Source organism: Aspergillus heteromorphus, assembly GCF_003184545.1.
Source record: "Aspergillus heteromorphus CBS 117.55 chromosome Unknown BO70scaffold_16, whole genome shotgun sequence".
NCBI classification, from domain to species: domain Eukaryota; kingdom Fungi; phylum Ascomycota; class Eurotiomycetes; order Eurotiales; family Aspergillaceae; genus Aspergillus; species Aspergillus heteromorphus.
This window is the reverse complement of record NW_020290421.1, coordinates 251,713-270,171: the sequence shown is the minus strand read 5'-3', so window position 1 is coordinate 270,171 and position 18,459 is coordinate 251,713. Positions and strand designations below refer to the sequence as shown.

Genomic DNA, 18,459 nt, shown 5'->3' with positions numbered 1-18,459 from the left:
GCATAGCCATTGGATGTGGTTGGTGATAGTATAGTATATAGTGACTGTGACCGTGATTGTGATTTTGATCGTGACAGAGATAGTGCTGTATATATGGATGGATGGATGAATGGATATTGTTTATAGTTCAAGATACGAATAAGCAGGGTCCGAATAAATAAATACCAAGTCCCGGACATGCCGAATGGATTAAATAATTAACAAGCGGGTTGGTTGTTGTCCGACCCTGATAATGGAATAGAGTACAGGTAGGTTATAGATAGTAGATTCACATCACCCCTTCCTCTTTGCACGAGTCGATCTCGTCTGCCGGCGCGGAGGTTCCTCCTCCTCTTCATCTTCATCTTCAGCTTTGACCTCCTGGTCGTGGTCCTGCTCGTCCGGAGTCTCAGCCCCAGAACTGGTATGCGAGCCGCCCTCGCCCTGCTCATCCTCGCTAGCAGCCACCAGGACCCCCTCATCCGTGACGTCCCCGCCCGCGCCCGCGCCCCGGGATGCGCGATTCTCGCGATCGACCGAGACGGGTTCCCACGCGCCGCCCTCCTCCTCCTCCTCCGATAGCTGCGGCTTCTGCGTCTGCTTCAGCTGGCGCTGGGGCGTCGACGGCGCATTTCGCATCCCAGCCAGGACCTTCTTCGCCACGCTTTCCTCGCCATTCCAGGCTCCGCAGCTGCCACAGCGCCAGCGGCCCAGCTCCTCCAGGCTCTTCACTCCGGGCGGTGCCTGGCCGTTGACCTGCCGGCACGCGACGCAGATCAGCACGAGTCGGTTCTTGGGCTGCGTTTCGTCCTCCCCGAGTAACACGTCCAGGAGCCGGTCGTACCAGTGCGAGGACTCGATGTACTGCTGCGGCGCGGCGGGGAAGGCGTTGGGCGCGAATCCGGGCTCGAGCGCCCCTGGCCCTGGCCCTGCCCCGGTAGGATTGGGGAGTGGGGAGAGAGATTGCTGTTGTTCGTACTGGTGCTGGTTCTGGTGTTGGGGTGGGGGTTGGAATGCCGGAGGGGGGACACGGGGGTGGGTCGACGGATGTTGGCGGTGGGCGGTGGGGGAAGGCCGGTGCGTTGCACGGGGGCCGGTTGGGGTTGTTTGCGTTTTCCGCCTGCTCCTCCGCCGCGTTTCTCAGCTGAGGGTTTGTTGTTGTTGTTGGGGGAGGAGGTGGTGGTGGACTTGGGAGAGGATTTGGGCGATTCGTTGCCGTATTTCTCGAGGATCTGCTGGGTGGTGTTGAAGAGAGTGGCCTTTTTCAGGCGCTCGATGGTCTCGTCGCGCTGGGAGTGGAGGGCGTCGAGGTAGGATTGGGTGTTGTTGACGCGGTAGTCGTAGTAGAGAGTGGCGGTCTTGCGGACGAGATAGATGCTGGAGGAGGGGAGTGGTGGTTAGGGGGGAAGCGGGGAAATAGGGTGTAGGGACCGCGGGGGGGGGGGGGGGGGGGGGGGAAGGTTCGTACAGGACAGGGCCGCCGAGAATGGCGGCGTATTCGGAGATGCCCCAGTTCTGCCATCCCAGGACAAGGGCCAGGATGATGGAGTAGAGGAGGTAGGCGAAGGTGGTGTAGAGGGTCCAGAGGGCTTTGAAGCGGCGGGCGTGTTGGCGGTGACGGTCGAGTCGGGTGGTCGCGCGGGCGATTTTGGTAGAGAGAGTGGCTAGGGCCTTTTCGAAGGAGGCCGGGGAGGTGTCGTCGCCCTGGGATGGAGAAGGAGAGGAGGTGAGTCGGAGGTGTGGGGGTCTGGATGGATGGGGGACAGTGGTTTCGTTCGTACCTTGAAGGGCCACAGGGACACCATGCTGGAGATGGTGAGGGATGGATTCAGGCGGTTAGAGCCAGGCCATGGCTGTGTGGTAGTGGGCGGGAAAGAGGGACAGGGAGAGAGAGAGAGAGAGAGAGAGAGAGAGAGAGAGAGAGAGACAAGAGGAAGAAGAGGAAGAAGAGGAAGAAGAGGAAGAGTCCCGAAAGCGCAAGTCCGAAGTCGACGTCAGCAGCCCCCGCTGAGTCAGCCGGCTGCAGCCTGGCCCTTCACCGCCCAGCAGCACTTCTACTTAGTATTTCTACCGCATGGAAAGCACTCCCTCTCCGACTTCCTCTCCGACTGAGACTACGAGCTTAATTCTTTTCCCCACTTACGTTTCGTGACAGGGAATTCTGGGGAGTGAGTCAGAAATTGACAATTACTAGCCGCGATGAATGGGAGCGAAATTAAAGCAATAAAGAAAGACGCCTCCGGCTATGCCATACTCGGACCTCGACCCGATATGAAAACCCCAAAGCTGGCCACAGACGTCGGGTGGGCCGCTTCTTGGGCAAGACTCGCGTCCAGGTCGCCCTCGCCATACTCGTCTTCCTGCGTCCACTGCTTTTCCCATGGGGAGCAGCTGCAGGGCCGGTCCTGGAGGGGAGGGGGCAGGGTGCCCTCCTCGCGGAGCTTCTTCCGAAGCTGCTTCATCAGTCTCCGGCTCAGAAGTACCTCACCGGCCAGCTGAGCCTCGATGATGGGGTGGAAGCATGGTCGCAACTCCCCGAGTTGGACTCGACCCGTCTTGAGAAGACGGTCCTCCATGAACTCCAGCCAGATTCCCCAGTGGTCCTCGCAGTGGCTGTGATAGTCCTCGTCGCGGCATCGAAGGAGAATGAGGGCCTCCATGAGCTTCGCCGGGGTCGGGATAAGTGACGGGTACCTGACGCTATCCGAACTGAAAGCACCGATGCTCTCGGGACTTGCGACACATACTCCAGCTGCCTCGGGCTGTCGAGCCGGAGCAGCGTTTGCTCATGAATCTGCAGCCGATCGTCGTTGGATGACATAGAGTACGCGTCGCCCTGTGGGGTAGCCTCGAGGCCAATCGCCGGGAAGTCCCAGAGGAGCTGCGATTTCTTGAACAGCTTCAGGACGGTCCCGGAGCAGTCCTCGCAGTCATCCTCGGGATGGTGGAGGGGGGACGGCTTAAGGGGGAAATGCACAAGGGGGATCATCTCGTTGTGATAGTAGGGCCGAAAGCAGCCGCAGAAGTAGTCTGGCGGGTTTGACCCGGGGCAGATACGAAAGCCGGTCTAGGTCAGGGCGTCTACTGCCTGGGTTAACTGGTCGTCCGGGACGATGAAGGAGATGCTCAGGTCTCGTCTGTCGAGGGAATGGTTGATCCGGTCCGCGTTGCGAAGCTCGCGGTGCAGCCTCTCATCCGGATGGTGTTTCAGAAACATTTCCTAGTCAGGTCAGCCAAGATTCAAGGGAGGGAGCCAGTACGGGACTTACAGGATATGGCCTTATCCAACAGGTAGGCAATCTTGCCACACAGCTCGCGGCCGATGATTTCGTGGTACCCGGCATCCCATGACGGGACGTAGTGACGGGGGGCCATGTGGGCGATGGTGGTGAGAGTACGGTGGGGGAAAAGCTCAATGATGAATCTCAATCTCCAACGACGGGCGTGTCGAGCCTTCTATAAGTGAACGCGGGTTGATGGCTACTGGCCGGTTCATGGGTGTTTCCTGCCATAGGCACTGGAGGACGTCGCCGCGTAGCTTTCAGGGGAGAGTTGCCCCCAGTGCTTCCTCCGATACACTCTCTCCGTCGATTGCAGTGCCTATGGGGGTTGCCATCACCCTTTGTCAGGAAGGCACCGTGGTTCCACGGATCCTGTCAGGCTCGATCATCTAAACACAAGGGAGCCACCCGACACTTGCTTATTCCCGGCGACGCGGCTGAAATCCATTGAGCAGGGTGGACTCCTTGTACCAGGGTGCGAGTCTTTGTACAGGCGTCGGACGGAGTACCTCGGTAGATGGACTCATACCGAGAGGATAAAGTGGACTCACTATCAAGAAGATGCTGGGGCCCGTCCTCTCCGTAGGCGAGGGAGTAAAGAAAGGGCCGCCCAATGAGCACTGCCTTGGCTCCCAAGCAAAGCGCTTTCAGTATATCAGTGCCACGGCGGACTCCTCCATCGACGTAGACTTCGACCTGACTAAGAATGGCAGGTCGATGCCGTCGCAACTCCAGTAGTGTCAGCAGGCCTAGGTACATATCTGTGCATGACAAGCAATGATTGTAATTTAGGCAGCCGTATTACCGCGTACTTTGTGCAGAGGGTTCATCTCGGCCTAGTAGTACAAATGGATGGCAACGCTCTGGTGACCAATGGAGATACTAGGGCCTAGATTCGCGGATCCCTGCAACCTGGTACCTACAATGTACCTACAATACCACCCCCCCCCCCCCCCGCTTCCCCAACAGGGGCTGAGGGCTAATCGGACATTTTACCCTTTTCCAGTTAGCATGCGGACCGGGAAATCAAGCATATCGCCCAAGGAACCGATGGTGCTGCCCCCCCCCCCCACACCCACTCTTAGTCTTCCCTCCTCCCTCTTTGCTCAGCCGGTGGCTTCACTTTTGATTCTGTTCTACTCGAGGACACTTGATCTATCCTTTACTGCCATGGAGCCGGCATCAGAAGCGAACGAACTTTCCGCTGTACCCAAGCAAGAGAACCACCGAGAAGGCCACCCGCTCTCAGAGCAGGAAGTGGCCCTAACTGCCGCCCAAAACGCACTTGGTGATATTTTGCATCTCCTGTATCACCCTCATTAGCTCATACTTAGGTGGGATTGTCACCGTGTCTGTTCCGCAGATCTCCTCGGATTTGCATCTCAGTCCGGGGATGGAACTATGGTCTGTTATCTAGAACTTATTATTCCGCACATCGAGTATAACTAACACAATATGAATTCATATAGGCCGGTGTCAATGTACGCTACTTATCTCAGGAGCTGTCTCCGATGTGGTGGGCAATAAGCAAACCTTTCTGACAGGCTGCTTTTTACAAAGTATCTTTTCCATGGCCTGTGGCCTTGCTCTCGCTACATAGAATTTGAAGTTCTACTTGCTGACAGTGCCACAATCGAAGTGAAACTTATCCGAGTCAATAGGATAACAAATATGAACTCTAGATTGTATTGATATACCTCCTTGGGTTCCCCTTTTTCTTCCTCCCTTTTCCATGGGAGCCAATAATTCTACCCAAGAGCGCCCTCATGTTTAATCCATGAAAGAGTCTAGACTAAAGCGGAAGGTTTAGATAGAGCCATGCTCATGAACACTATCCTTTGATTTTTTTTTTAGCTATTGAGAGAGAAAGAATGAACACCGAGCATCATACCCCGTATCCAGAATGACAGACCCCGAGAGTTGCCCTTTCTCACGGATTGGAGGGTACATGGCTTGAATATTCGAGACATGTGCCTGGCTTCGTATCAGTGCTATCTATTAATTGATCTTAATACAAAACTGGGTGGTTATAGCATATCAAATCCCCGATGGTCTAACGGTCATGATTTCCGCTTGTCAATCCTGAACAGGAACAAGCGCGGGAGACCTGGGTTCGACTCCCAGTCGAGGAGATTCTTTTTTAGTCCGAACATCTCGGCCTCCGGAACATAGATCGATGGCAAAGACGATGGATGGAATGTCGCACCTACTACGCACGCACCTACAGCAACTCGCTCCCTGGGGCCTGCCGTTTTGATATTTTATGTGAAGTCATTATAGCAACTGGTGATGGAATATCATATCATACGATAAGCCCAGGTAGGCAGGGAGACTACCTGAGTGATGGAATTGCTAAGGAACCAGTAAACCGGCGATCTTGGAGATTGACGTTCAGTAGACCAGGGTAATAATCAACATAAGGGCAGCACCAGAAAAAGCAACAGATAGCCTGTCCACGCAAGGCCGTTGAACGGGAGAATTAACAGCACCAATGATCAGGAAAATGGATATACAGAACAGTCAGCAAAGACCCCCTCCTCTCCGTTGATAAACATACAAAGAACACAGACCGTACAAGGTCCGTCATCCAATCATCCAACTACCCCCTGAAGATAGCCAGTCCATCACAACGCAGCCTCCCCCTTCCCTCTCCCATTCCAAACACCACTCCCATCCAGAGTCCAGACCAGACCATCCAGGCTGTCGAAGCCCTACTTCACCATCCCAACCCCACCCCCATCATGCAACCATTCATTCATTCACCCACACCCCACTTCCCCCCCATCCCCCCTTTAAAATCCTCTAAACACCCCCTAATTCCCCTCCTTCTTCTCCCCCTCTTTCCCCTCCTCCTCCTTCTTCGCCCCCTCCTCCTCACAAACTTCGTATGCGACCCCGTCGCCACCATCCACCTCTTTCCCTCCCCCTCCCCCTTCTCCCCCCAAATCTCCACCCCGGTAAACGCCAACGTCCCACCGACCTTATTCGCGGTCGCCACGATCTCCAACACATCGCCGACGGTGGCGGTGCCCAGGAAGGAGACGCTGAGGTCGGTGCTCACGCCGGAGTAATCGCCGCCGCACGAGAGGATGGCCATGCCGGCGGCCCAGTCGACGATGCACGCGGACACGGTGCCGTGCAGCGTGCCCTTGGAGTTCAGGTGGTGCGGGGCGATGGGCAGGCGGGCGCGGATCTTGCCGTGCGTGGCCGTGTGCAGGGTTAGGGTGGAGAGGAGGTGTGCATAGATGGGGCTGTGGAGGAGTTGGGTTTGGTAGAGGGGGGTGAGATGGGGGAGGACGGATGTTTCTGGGGCTGGGGTGGTCATTTTGATGTTGTGGTGTGGTGTGATGTGGTGGTGAGGTATGGAGAGTGTGGATTTATGTATGTATGTATATATGTAGTGGAGGGTAGGGTGGAATATACAGAGGCAGGTGTATTTCAGGACGATGTTGATGTTAAATCGGACGATGGCGGGTGAGATCCGAGGTTAAGAGCGGGTGGGCCCCGATGGGTTGGTTAGGTAGTTGGGGACCGGATGGATCCGACAGCCGAAGTCCACTTTCGGTGGGCTGGGCTGGGCTGGGCTGGGCGATGCTGTTGGGATTGAGTGATTAAAACAAACATCTAAATAAAAATCACAAGTTGCATCCCTAGAAACATTATCCCTGAAGTATATCCCTCAATTCCAATCAGATATTATTTCCTTCCTGACATATTCATATCTCTTGTTAAATCCCGCCCTACACGTAAAATATATATCAAAGATAGTAGTAGTAAGTACATAACAATACCGTAGTATATTCCACGCACCCACCAAGTCAAGTCGAATTAAGCATCCATCAGTGTCACCAACAATGGGTACCTGCATGGTCCAGGATACTGCATATCCGACAGCACGATCGGTATCACGGATCGAAAACCCGTGCGAGGGACCGGTTTCGCCCCCCGGATTATATGTCTTGGCTGTGTTAGCCCGTTGGGGTGAGTGGGTGGGTTTATGCAGGGATATACCTTACCTTACCTTACTTAGGTAGTAGGGTTCGTGGTTACGGGTACTGTACCTACTGGGAGATGACGTTGGCTGTAAATATTGGAGGAAGGCGGGATGGTGTAGTGGTATGTATTTTGGTGCGTGGGTGGTGAAGTGGGTACTTTGGGTCACTTGTGAGTTTGTATGCTGGGGGGTTTGGGGGTGTGTTTTAGTTTAATAGGGGGAGTGGCTATTACGATGGATGTTGATTCAATGTCAAATTAAACAGATACTCAGATGGTGGATAGCAGATAGCTACAGAGTAGCACTATATTTCTTTTCTCTTTTTCAAGTACCGCCAACTCAACACAACCCACCAAAACCCCCATTAACCCATCTAGGAAAGGTTAATCTGCAACCCCAAAGTCGAGTTCATCACCGCATTGCCGTAAAAGAACTCAGTCCTATACCCCGTTAGCACCACATCACTCCCCAAAACCACCCAACCCAGCCCATCTAACATGAGGGGGGGGGGAGAAAGAAAGAAAGAAAGAAAGAAAGAGAAACTCACCCCGCATTCCCAACATTCACATAAGTATCCGCATCAAAGATACCAACCTTGACCAACGCCTCCAACCACTCCTTCAGATCGCCATCGAAGGTACCCTCGAACTGCGTCTCCGGGAGCAGCGAGCTCACCGTGATGCCGGTATCCGCGTTCGCCTCCTGGTACAGCTTCCAGGAGGTGCCGAAGAGGTCGTCGATGGTGTCGACCACGCCGTTGGTCCAGCCGATGGGGAGCTGGCCGCCCTCGTATTGCAGCCACAGCATGAGCTCGTGCGAGGAGGTGGACGTCGAGTCGCCCTTGATGTCGTTGGTCATGAAGTCGAAGCAGATGTTTCCTGCATGATCCCGGAGAATGGGGGGTTAGTGGGGTGTTTGCGGGTAAGGGATGGGAGTAGGCAGGCAGGGAGGGAGGGGGGAGGGAGTGATACCCTTGAAAGCGGTGGTGTTGGTACGGCTCCAGACGTATTCGGCCGGGATGGAGTCGATGGCCGAGAGTCTGGTCTCGAGGTTCTCGGTGAGGCCGACGAAGGAGTAGCCCTTGGGGACGTTGTTTCTGTATCATCATCAGGGTCAGGATCAGTATCATCATCATCATCATCATAACCCGCACCCAAAAAGGCCTGACATAAGACAGAAACCCATAACAGCTCCGAGGAAAATGCAGGGGACATAAACATACGTGCTCTCCACATATTCAATATCGGTCACACTGCTCCAGACGACCTCCTGGGTGCCGTTGGACGTGGCCGTCACCTCGCCGTAGTTAGTGCACTGCGAGCCGACGATCTCGTCCGCGTTGTACAGCATGTTGTACACGATCCACGGCGTGTCCTCGAGGATGATGTAGTCGTAGTCGCCGCAGAGGTCGGTGGAGGCTTGCGTGTTGGAGGAAGTGGTGGTGGAGGCCTCGTGCTGGACCGTCGCGGCTGCGGCGGTGGTCGGGGCAGCGACGGCGGACTGAGTGCTGGAGCTCGAGGTCGAGGTTGAGGTCGAGGTTGAGGTCGAGGGTTGGATGTTCACGGGCGCAACGCTGGAGGGCTGGACCTGGACAGGCGCAGCACCAGCACTGGAGGGCTGCACACCGAACGGCTGGCTCCCGAATGCATGGCCCGAGGGCTGCGCACCGAATGCCTGTCCGCTGGGCGCGGGAGACACCTCATCCGACCAGTCCTGGTCGCAGTCGTCGAAGTCAACGTCCTGGTGGGTGGGCAGCGCCAGCGCTGAAGCGGACAGGAGGAGCGGGACAAGGGAGGCTTGGATCAACATGGTGTATAGTAATGAATGTATGAGGTGACTAGCACCAGGCAAACAAAAAAAAAAGAAAGAAAGAAAGAATGAATGAATGAAGGAAGGAAGAAGACGAGACTGCCTCTGTTGACTTGGATTGTTGACGGCTGACGGGGTGAGACAGGCGTGGAAGAGGTTTTATATGCTTACCTTAAGCTTAATGTCTGTCCTGGTTGTATAGTTGAAACCGGGTGGATATTAGGGACGGTTCTGGACTCAGGATGAAACGGCTAGGCCGATCCCGAGATGAGCTGATTTACGGGGGTTTGGATGGATGGATGGATGGTTGGATGTTGAACTACAGCTGGGGATGGGATGGGAGGGGTTTCTCTGTTGGCTGGAGAGTGGTACATAATGATTATGTCTGTTGGCATACAGAAGCAGTCCAGCAATAATCATGGTGGTCGTGGTGATAGTATCGTAAGTAGCGATGGCATGTACCCAGTCAAGTAGTCAAGTAGGGTTATGTATAGCGGCCCCGCACGGATGAGTTCCGATCCGCCTGCCCCAGATAAACAGCGACAATCAGCCATGGGCGAATAACCAGGACCCTTGACGTGTTCATCCAATCTATCGACGTGATGTGCCTACCCCGAGCAAGGAACGTTCGCGAGTCCCAACCCACTGTAATCACCGGCTTACTATATCTTGTACGGAGTACTTGCGGCAATATGTCGAGCCGGCCCCGGGTTCAGCTTCAGGGGCACAGGCGGATGGAAGGCCATCCGCCTAAATGATCTGATGAGCTTTCCTTGACAGCCCCCCTTGCCCCTTGCCGAGGAAATTCTCACCCATGCTCTAGCCCATCCATCCGGCAAAGGCATTTATCCACTCCGACGAAGACGTCATGGTGGCTGGCTGGCCGGTGGCAGCAAATTCCGAAGTGCGACGACAGGGACGAAGGGTGACACGACAGATGATAGTGCAGGCCTACATGCATGTAGATGTGGATATAGTGGAAGGACGGGAGCATGGAAATGGTTGAACGTCGCACCATAGCGTGGCAGGCGTGGCAGGCGTGGCGATCGAGGTTGTGCTTGCCGGACGCGGACGCGGACACGGACACGGACACAGACACAGACACGAGGTCTCTGCACGTGTATCTGCCGTCACACACATGGGCGCCCCGATCACACCAGATCAGGGTCAAGCTGGGCCGGAAGATCGGTGTTCTCAACGCGAATCCCGAGGATTATCAGACTAGAATAAATAATAGGCATTGTGCTCAGCCGCGCCAGGCTGCTTGGCGCTTGGCAGGGACGGTCCAGCCGACTCGGGCTTAGCGGGGAGCCATCCACGTGATCCGGGTGGATGTGGTTGGCCGGGAGGGGCGATCGGCGATGCTTTTTGGTGCCTTGGTGCCGCGGCGTGCAGGCAGCTGCAGGCAGCTGCAGGTGGCTGCAGGCGGGGAACTGCCACTGACTTCAGCTTCTCCCCTCACTTCTCCTTTCACTTCTCCTTTCACTTCTCCCCCTTCACCTCCCTCGGACCCCACCCCTCACAGCCGGATCATCCGCTAGACTATCTATGCCCTGGCGGTGTGCTGTCATTTCCTCCCTAGACCAGTTTAATCACCCAAGCAGGATCGCCCGGTCGAGCGGAATGGGCTGAACGCTGGTGTCGATCGGCGGTGTTGCTGGAGTCAGAGAAGAGAAGCAAATTGCTGTGGCGCTGCTGTGGCGCGGACTGCCAGTCGTCGGCGCTGCTCGTTCGCATCGGAGTAAGTCAACCCGTTCGAGTCGATAGTACTATGCGCTCTCTTGCAGCTGCGGAGTCCCCCCTCTACGGCTGACGGCACGAATCATTCAATAGTCATGATATTCTGGTCTTTTCTTAGCTACATAACAGCCAACGCAACACGAGACGTGACCTGAACAGGAATCACTGTAGGTGGGTTTTCATAAATACATAGCGGCCAACGCGACATGAAAAAGAGTCGGAACAATAGTCGAGATATGTGGTTTTCAGGTTTTCATGGATACGTCAAGCTCACGGCACAAAGCATCATCTGAACAAGAATCATAATATGTGGCCTTTCGTGCATACAGAACCTTGGCGACACGGGATCGATCCGAACAACACCGCAACTCACATAAGAAAATGAGGCGCATACGACTCCAGGTCGCAGGCGAGCAAAGAGGATCTGGACAGGCCGGCTGGGCAGTCCCCACCACCGAGGGTCTCCTAGCACCCCCCACGAGGAGGCAAGCCCGCCGTGTTGGTCACCCGATCCCGGAAGTGCTTGATGGCAAAGTCGAAAAAGCGATCGACGTCCGCCGTGTTCGACACCAGACCGAACGACACGCGGATGGCGCCCCCGGACGGCAGACCCGCTATGTCGATATATGTGTCGATGGAGGTCAGACTCCTCAAGCGACGTCGGTGGGGCCGGAGCACGCGCGCGTCCATGTTAAAGGCATTCTCCGCGCCGCCGGGATTGCAGAAACAACCGGTGCGCAGGGAGATCGAGGCCGCCGCCGATTCGCGCCCGACAATGCGCTCGTCGACGATCTTGCCGTGGGCGTCCAGGAAGTTGAAGGACACGGTGCCCCCGCGGCGGCGAAGATTGGATGGCCCGTAGATCTGCGCCATGGGGGTCCCGTCGCTGTGCCGCAGGGCCAGCAGCCGCTGGATGAACCAGCCAGTCAGGCACTTCACGCGGGTCGAGATCACTGACATCTTGATGCGCTGCAGCCACTGCAGACCGAACTGGATATCCGGGATGGACAGGAAGTTGAGAGTTCCGTCCTCGAAAGCTCCCTCGTTGGCTGCCATCTTATGCCAGGGAATGCCCACCGCCGCTGTGAGAACGCTGCCACCAGAGAACCAGGGCCGGGCCAGGCGGGCCAGCGCGTCGCGTCGCGCCACCAGGCAGCCCACGCCGGTGGGATATCCGAACAGTTTGTACCAGCTGATCATGAGGAAGTCGGGCTGGGGGTTCTTGTCGGACAGGTCCAGCTCGTTGGTGGGGAGGTAGGCCGCCGTGTCGAGGAGGACGTCGAAGCCGCACTGCTGTGCCAGGGTCACCCATTCCAGGGGATGGCGCACGCCGCTGAAGTTGCTCTGGGCGGGGTATGCAAACAGGCCACGCTCGCGGGTTCCGGCTCCCTTGGCCAGTCCGATCTTGTCGATACCCCATTCCCACCAGTGACCCCCGAGGGCGGTCGCTAATGCGCTGGGGTTGACGCGCAGCTCCGTGCCCTGAAGCGGGACATACACGGTGCGAGCATGGCGTGCCTTGGCGAACTCGCGGATGCCATTAACGGAGTTGTGGTTGTCGGCGGTCAACACGAAGGTCTTGTTGCGCGAGAAGGGATATGCTTCGGCGACCAGGCGCGCCGCGCCAGTGGCATTCTGCGTGAAGATCACGGTATAGGTGTGCGCTGAGGCCTTCAAATGGCGCAGCACCTGAGCGCGAGCGTCTTCGACCAGCCGTGTCGAGCTCTCGCTGGTGGGGCTGACCGAATGGGGGTTGCCAAAGACCGTCTCCGACAGGCGCGCGTTGTGTGCCGCATATTGCGCTTTGGCAGCGAGGCCTGCCCCGGTATAGTCGAGGTAGATGTGGCCCTGCTCGTCCAGGTAGCTGTATTCGGTCTCGCGCAGCCGATCGAGAGCGGCGGTCTTCCGATACTCGGGAAAGGACTCGAGAATGTCACTCATCGCGATGGAAAGGGGCGAGAGAGAGGCTGAAGATAGGAGGTAAGGTGTTGGAAGGGAGGAGATATCTCCGCAGAGATAAGAGATGAGAGGCACGACCACTAGAGATGATCGATGAGGCAGATGAAGGTTGAGATGTGGAGGTGGAGTGGATGTTGGATGGGAGGGATGAGAGAGAGAGAGGGAGAGAGAGGAAGAGAGAGAAGAAGATATAAGAGAAGGAAGGGTAGAAACAGGTTTACGAACCAGAAAGATGGCTGCCTGTTTTGTGTCTTCACTATCCACGGCTCGATAAACTTCTCAGTCGGTGAAGGACGAGCAGAACAGGCTTCGATGCTGCTGGTGATCGGCTGTGAGGAATTGAATGCATCAATGCGAGCGGAAGAGAGGTTCCACCCGGCTGCAGAATGGCAGACCGACAGATACAAGCTGTCAGACTAGGACAACAGCAAGACAGACAGCAAGACAGACAGCAAGACGGACCGCCGACAGACAGACATCCCCCCACCAATAATGCCATCTTAGGAACGGTTCCCCTCAGCCGCAGAGTGAACGAACGGCGGGTCGTGTCTCTTTCAAGGTTTGTTGCAACGCGCAGTAGTCTCCTGCAAGCCACTTTCACAGTAGCGAAGTTTGAGCTCCTCATTCATCCTCACTCACAGCCCGACTAAAAACCCCGCGGCATCAGCACTATTCTGCCCCGCCATCCCTTACGGGCAGGGGAATGGGGGCCTGATCTGGATCCGTTGTAGCTGGCTCCCCTCAGGTCGCCACCGGGCACCGGGCCGGCCACGAATGGGAGGGCCTCATGAGCGTGTATCACTGGCGATGGGCTTCCCATGGGCTGACCATGCTGGGCTAACTGGGCCTAACTTTCCACCAGCTGGCCTAGGTGTGACAGTGTGCAACATTCACCGTGGATCAGCGCCCTGGCTGTTTCTGGATCGGATTCTGGTTACGCATGTCAGAACAGGGACTGCCACTGCGCCTGCCTGTACGATCCGGGCAGCGGAGGCCCCTTCACCTAGCTGGGGCTGCATGAGGCAGGAACAACCGGCCAGAACATGGCAGGATGGCCCGCGTGACGGCCAGACAAAGGGATTATCCAGGTTGAATCACTAGCTCAACCAGACAATGGGCTTACAGCAACGTCCCGCCTGTTCCCAGCCAGCCATCCCTGTCTGGCCCCAGCTATGAATTCCCCGTCTGGGGGCCCGTTCATCATCCAAACCATGGCGGTCGACGAACTATCGGATCGATTAACTTTGTGGCAGATGACAAGGGTATCCCAGTGAGATCGAGGGATGCAGCTAAGGTCTGTCACCAGCGATGGCCCCGCCGATCCTGATGGCCCGGAAAATCTTGTCGCGGGGGAGAAACTGATACCTGGTAGCCTGAAAGACATTCATCCATGTGGGGCAATTCTATGAGTACCCCGCACGCGAAGGCCCCTCAGTGAAGTGATTCCAGTAGTCAGATCCAGTATTTGCTCGGGGAGAATACCTGGCACTCATCGTTATCTCAGGCCTGGCCGTGGAAATCCACCACAAAGCCAGCCACATAAGCTGGTTTGTTCTAAGTTCGCACATTTTTCTCCAGAGTGTACAGCCTGACGTGACAGGTCTTTGCAAGTCATTGGTATCTCAATGATGTACATTCCTGGTGGACCACTGGAACCCTACTAGTGTTGACTCAGGGGAAGTAAGCCCACTTCTCTGTTAGACAGCGTTGCGGTGGATTGGGAGATTGTAGACAACGCATCGAACGTCAACCTGCAGGCCAGCATAGAACGTGAGGCTGAAAGAGGGGTAAGGAGTGGCTATTCCCTTCCTGCCCCTCCTTTGGTGTCTACCACATCATTCGGGCTTGTTTGCAATGAAGGTAACGCTGGTTCATGTTTCTCTTCCATACCGGTAACGTCTCCTGCAAATCTGGGCTCCTCCCCACACCCTGAGGGGGATACTCAACGGGGGATACATACTGTGGAGGGAAACCTCCTGCCCCATCCCCCTCGGTCATCCTGCCCAGTTTTGCTTCTTCCGAGGCCCCAGAAGCCTGTTCACATTTCAAACCCCGGGCAGCAGAGTGCCGCTCCATTTGGAGTAGGACACTGTCTCCGACTCATCTTCGCGCGTATCTAGTGATTTCTGGCGGGGGTTTCCGACCAAGAGTATTTTTAGCAGGCATACTGGTCTACCATGAATGACCCAACGGGCCAATGGCAACAGACGGGGTCGTGCGCAGATACAAGCTAGTCGGACTCCAGCCCCTGACACTTCGCTGTGTGATTTACCTCCCAATTGGCGTCTCGTGGCCCAAAGCAGATGCCTCATCAGAGAGATTTGTCAACAACCCGGTCCATTGCGATCGCGACTGGCTACTTGGGGATGACGACGCACCACTGTCACCACCACGTGGACACGACCACGAAAGAGGAAACGGTGAGATAAGACGGTGCAACGGGCCGAAAGCAAGAGTTTCCGTATGGTGCCGAAGGAAAGCCGTGCCAGAAAGATTCTACAGCTGGTTCATTGTCGTCCCATCACCGGTGCTGTCAAATCGCCTGACCCAAAAATGGACGCAGGTGATGGATGGATCGTCGGACGTCGAACGTCGAACCGCAGATGCCAGACCTGCAGGTGCCGCCGCATTGCATGGTGTGATGGCCAACGTTAGATAAGCCTTGTGCCATCGTGCAGGGACCCAGGTAGCGCTCGGGTCTCGCTTGCGAACACACCCACCATATCACATGAAGGTCCTCGGAGCCATCTCGCCTGCGGTATCATTCCGGCGTATCTTTCGCCTCTGCCCATTTTGCCACTAGTCCGTCAGGGTCGGAAAGTATCCGATACTGCGATTCCACTACAGGGGAATCCACGAAGCCTCGCGAGCGGAAGCAGGACTAGTCACACTTACGATACCGGCGGACTCGGGGAGAGCCAAGGGTGTGATAACAATGCAGGAGAGATCGAGGTTTGGACCGGCGACAGATGGTGTTTGCTTGAGCTGCCCAGCGGCCAAGCGGTTGAATTTGGATCCGGCGCCTATTTCTGCAGGGCGCAAAAGCAGTGCCGAACAGCAACGCACTGACCAATCACGTTCGATCCTGTTGAAATCACATACGATGCCCTGATGGTGGACTAATAACGGGGTGCTACGCTGCAGCGCTCCAGGCTGCCGTATCGCGCCGAAGGCCCTCCACGCAACCGCAACGGGATAGTGAAATGGGCCGCAGAGTGTTCTATGCACATATTTCCTTGGCGGCACTGCATTGACATCTGACGTGACCGGTCGAAGACCACAACGACCATCTTGCTTCATGGAATATCCTGGAGCACTGCGTGTCGGTTTATTGGTCCATCTGGCTCCATTTTTGTGCCATTGGTCAGAATAGTCGAGAATTGATCACGTCGCAGATGGCGGCAGCCATTCACCTGTGTGGGCGTTCTTCAGTACGACATCTGGCTGATTTGTCGGCGACATGACTAGACATGGTCTGTGAGATCAGCCCGGTCGGAGATCTGGGTTGCAACGCGTGGAATATTCTGACTGCTCCGGTTAACAGGTTCTTGAATCCTGGACTGGCCGGCTGTTATCGCTGTCAGGGCAAGGGTATCTAGATACCCATGACGTCGGTTGAAATAACGGCGCAACCGACACATTATGTAACGATAGTCGTTAGCGTCTGACTCGGACTAAGATCGAGTCATCAAACGATGAGTTTCTTCATTTCAATCCGGCCTGGGTGTCGATGCGAGGCCTCCAACTCGGAGCCGAGGGGGTTGGCTGATTGGAGGAGGTTGTAGGGGGGGGGTGCTTGACTGCCAACCGCGGACCATTTCCTTCTGGTATGATCAGGGGAAGGGGAAGGCAGCGCCGATCGCAGGCAACGGTGAGGATGTTTCCCTACAGCGGTGATGACTCCGTCAACAAAATGATTGAGTAGAAAGACGTCCGAATCTGGGATCAGTGTGATGGAACTATGTGTGCCGCCGACTATAGTATGCTGCGTATCACCAGCCTACAGGGACGAACGAGATAGCGGTTTGGAGCAGCACTTTGTCTTTGTCGGTATTGGGGATTGGAGACAGGACTTGGTCGGCAGCTAGTTTGAACTGCCAGTGCAGCTGGCTTCACTAGGTAGCCATCAGGCAGTTTAACTGAGCTGTGCTGTGCACTTGAATGACCGAAGCTGTCCCGCTGGCTGGCTTCCATCTCAGCAGCAGTATACATGAACTTATTTTCGCAGCCATTGTGGTTGCTTGTCCCTGGCAGTGACCCGCCTGACAGTGGACATCATCCTGCCTGAGAGTCAGAACTCCAAGTGAACCCCCGCAGGTTGAGGTTAAGTTTGCCTTGAATTGGGTGATCTCCACCATGATCTCATGCGATGCCTGGTTGGACGAACCGCCCGGAGTTAGAGAATCGATCTCCAGGCAATCAGAGTTAAAGAAACATCCGCTGCGGAATCCGGATGGTCTGGCCATCGGCTTCGTTTCACCCTCGGTCTCCGGTCCATAACCCCGATATATAGCTTCCTCGAGGTATACTTACTCTAAAAATCAACAATCAGCCACTCCCAACCACTCCTCCCACAACCCCACTCCAACAATGTCTAAGCTTCTCGTCGTCGTCGGCGCGACCGGCCAACAAGGCGGCTCCATCATCGACACCGTCCTGTCCGACCCCGAGTTAAGCAGGGAGTACACCATCCGCGGCACAACCCGGGACCCCAACTCCCCCAGCGCCCAAACCCTCGCAGCCAAGGGCATCGAGGTCGTACCCGCCGACTTCAACGACCCATTCTCCCTCCAGCATGCCTTCACAGGCGCACACACCGTCTTCGCCACCACAACCACCATCTACGACGGGCACACCTACGAGCACGAGATCGCCCACGGCCGGGCCCTCGCCGACGCCGCCGTCGCCGCCCACGTCCCCTTCTACATCTTCTCCACCCTCCCGCACATCAAAACCCTCTCCCACGGCACCCTCACCCACGCCGGCCACTTCGACGCCAAAGCCGACGTCCAGACGTACATCCAGACCCTGCCGCTCAAAAGTGCCTTCATCGCCCCAGGCTCCTTCATGTCCAACTTCCACCACTCCATGGCCCCCTATCCCGTCGACTCGGACAGCAAAACCTACGCCCTATCCTCCTTCGTGCCCCCCGACACGCAACTCCCTCTGATCAACACAGCCGGCGACACGGGAAAATGGGTCGCTGCCATGCTGGCAGATTTTGATAAATATGAGGGGAAGGTCCTCTGCTGCGCGAGCGGACTGTATTCTTTTACGGAGATCGTGGAAACAATGAGTCGGGTGTCGGGTAAGACGGTGGTTTATCGTCAGTTGGAGGAGGAGGTGTGGAGGGGTTTCTTGCCTGGGACCATGGTGGATTATATTGCGGATATGATGAAGGCGATGCGTGATTTTGGGTATTTTGGGGATGGCACGGGGGAGAAGGTTGATTGGGCAGTGGGGGAGGCGAGGGGGCGGGTGACGAGTTTGGAGGAGTTTTTGAGGGAGAGGCCGTTGGGGTTGTGATTGGGTTGTGGCAGGTCTTACTTGGACAAGGGTTATTTAGTCTGTGCTAAAAAGGTCGAGTTGAAGGATGTGTAGCTCGGGTTGTCTTTTAGACTTTTTTTTTTTTTTTTTTTTTTTTTTTTTTTTTTTTCCCTGAATGATATCGGGCAATCTGGGTATGTCGTTGAGAAA

The 18,459-nt window shown here is 55.9% G+C and overlaps 5 protein-coding genes and 1 non-coding gene across 6 annotated transcripts; 2 read left to right on the top strand and 4 right to left on the bottom strand.

The window, feature by feature from the left end:
• Nucleotides 1-273: 273 nt before the first annotated feature.
• On the bottom strand, nucleotides 274-1,784 carry BO70DRAFT_387932 (uncharacterized protein; the record flags this gene model as incomplete). Its single annotated transcript, XM_025545938.1, has 4 exons — nucleotides 274-969; nucleotides 1,011-1,356; nucleotides 1,448-1,683; nucleotides 1,761-1,784. The coding sequence occupies 4 exons, from the start codon at nucleotides 1,782-1,784 to the stop codon at nucleotides 274-276; spliced, it is 1,302 nt and encodes a 433-aa protein (XP_025398415.1).
• A 1,262-nt stretch (nucleotides 1,785-3,046) lies between these two features.
• Nucleotides 3,047-6,585, bottom strand: BO70DRAFT_397309 (PaaI family thioesterase; the record flags this gene model as incomplete). Its single annotated transcript, XM_025546693.1, has 2 exons — nucleotides 3,047-3,199; nucleotides 6,139-6,585. 2 exons carry the CDS (start codon nucleotides 6,583-6,585, stop codon nucleotides 3,047-3,049), a joined length of 600 nt encoding a protein of 199 aa, XP_025398414.1.
• Nucleotides 5,303-5,392, top strand: BO70DRAFT_t195. The gene has a single exon. It is a non-coding gene; the product is annotated as a tRNA-Asp (tRNA).
• Nucleotides 6,586-7,530: 945 nt separating the features above from the next.
• On the bottom strand, nucleotides 7,531-9,176 carry BO70DRAFT_316641 (concanavalin A-like lectin/glucanase). Its single transcript, XM_025540354.1, has 4 exons — nucleotides 8,477-9,176; nucleotides 8,226-8,350; nucleotides 7,802-8,132; nucleotides 7,531-7,694 (listed from the first exon to the last, which is right to left on the bottom strand). The coding sequence occupies exons 1-4, from the start codon at nucleotides 9,061-9,063 to the stop codon at nucleotides 7,628-7,630; spliced, it is 1,110 nt and encodes a 369-aa protein (XP_025398413.1). The 5' UTR covers nucleotides 9,064-9,176; the 3' UTR covers nucleotides 7,531-7,627.
• A 1,852-nt stretch (nucleotides 9,177-11,028) lies between these two features.
• BO70DRAFT_56173 (aminotransferase class-V) lies at nucleotides 11,029-12,881 on the bottom strand. Its single transcript, XM_025548541.1, has one exon. It carries the CDS (start codon nucleotides 12,742-12,744, stop codon nucleotides 11,269-11,271), a length of 1,476 nt encoding a protein of 491 aa, XP_025398412.1. The 5' UTR covers nucleotides 12,745-12,881; the 3' UTR covers nucleotides 11,029-11,268.
• A 4,471-nt stretch (nucleotides 12,882-17,352) lies between these two features.
• On the top strand, nucleotides 17,353-18,288 carry BO70DRAFT_380362 (NmrA/HSCARG family protein; the record flags this gene model as incomplete). Its single annotated transcript, XM_025545408.1, has 1 exon — nucleotides 17,353-18,288. One exon carries the CDS (start codon nucleotides 17,353-17,355, stop codon nucleotides 18,286-18,288), a length of 936 nt encoding a protein of 311 aa, XP_025398411.1.
• Between the last annotated feature and the right edge of the window lie 171 nt (nucleotides 18,289-18,459).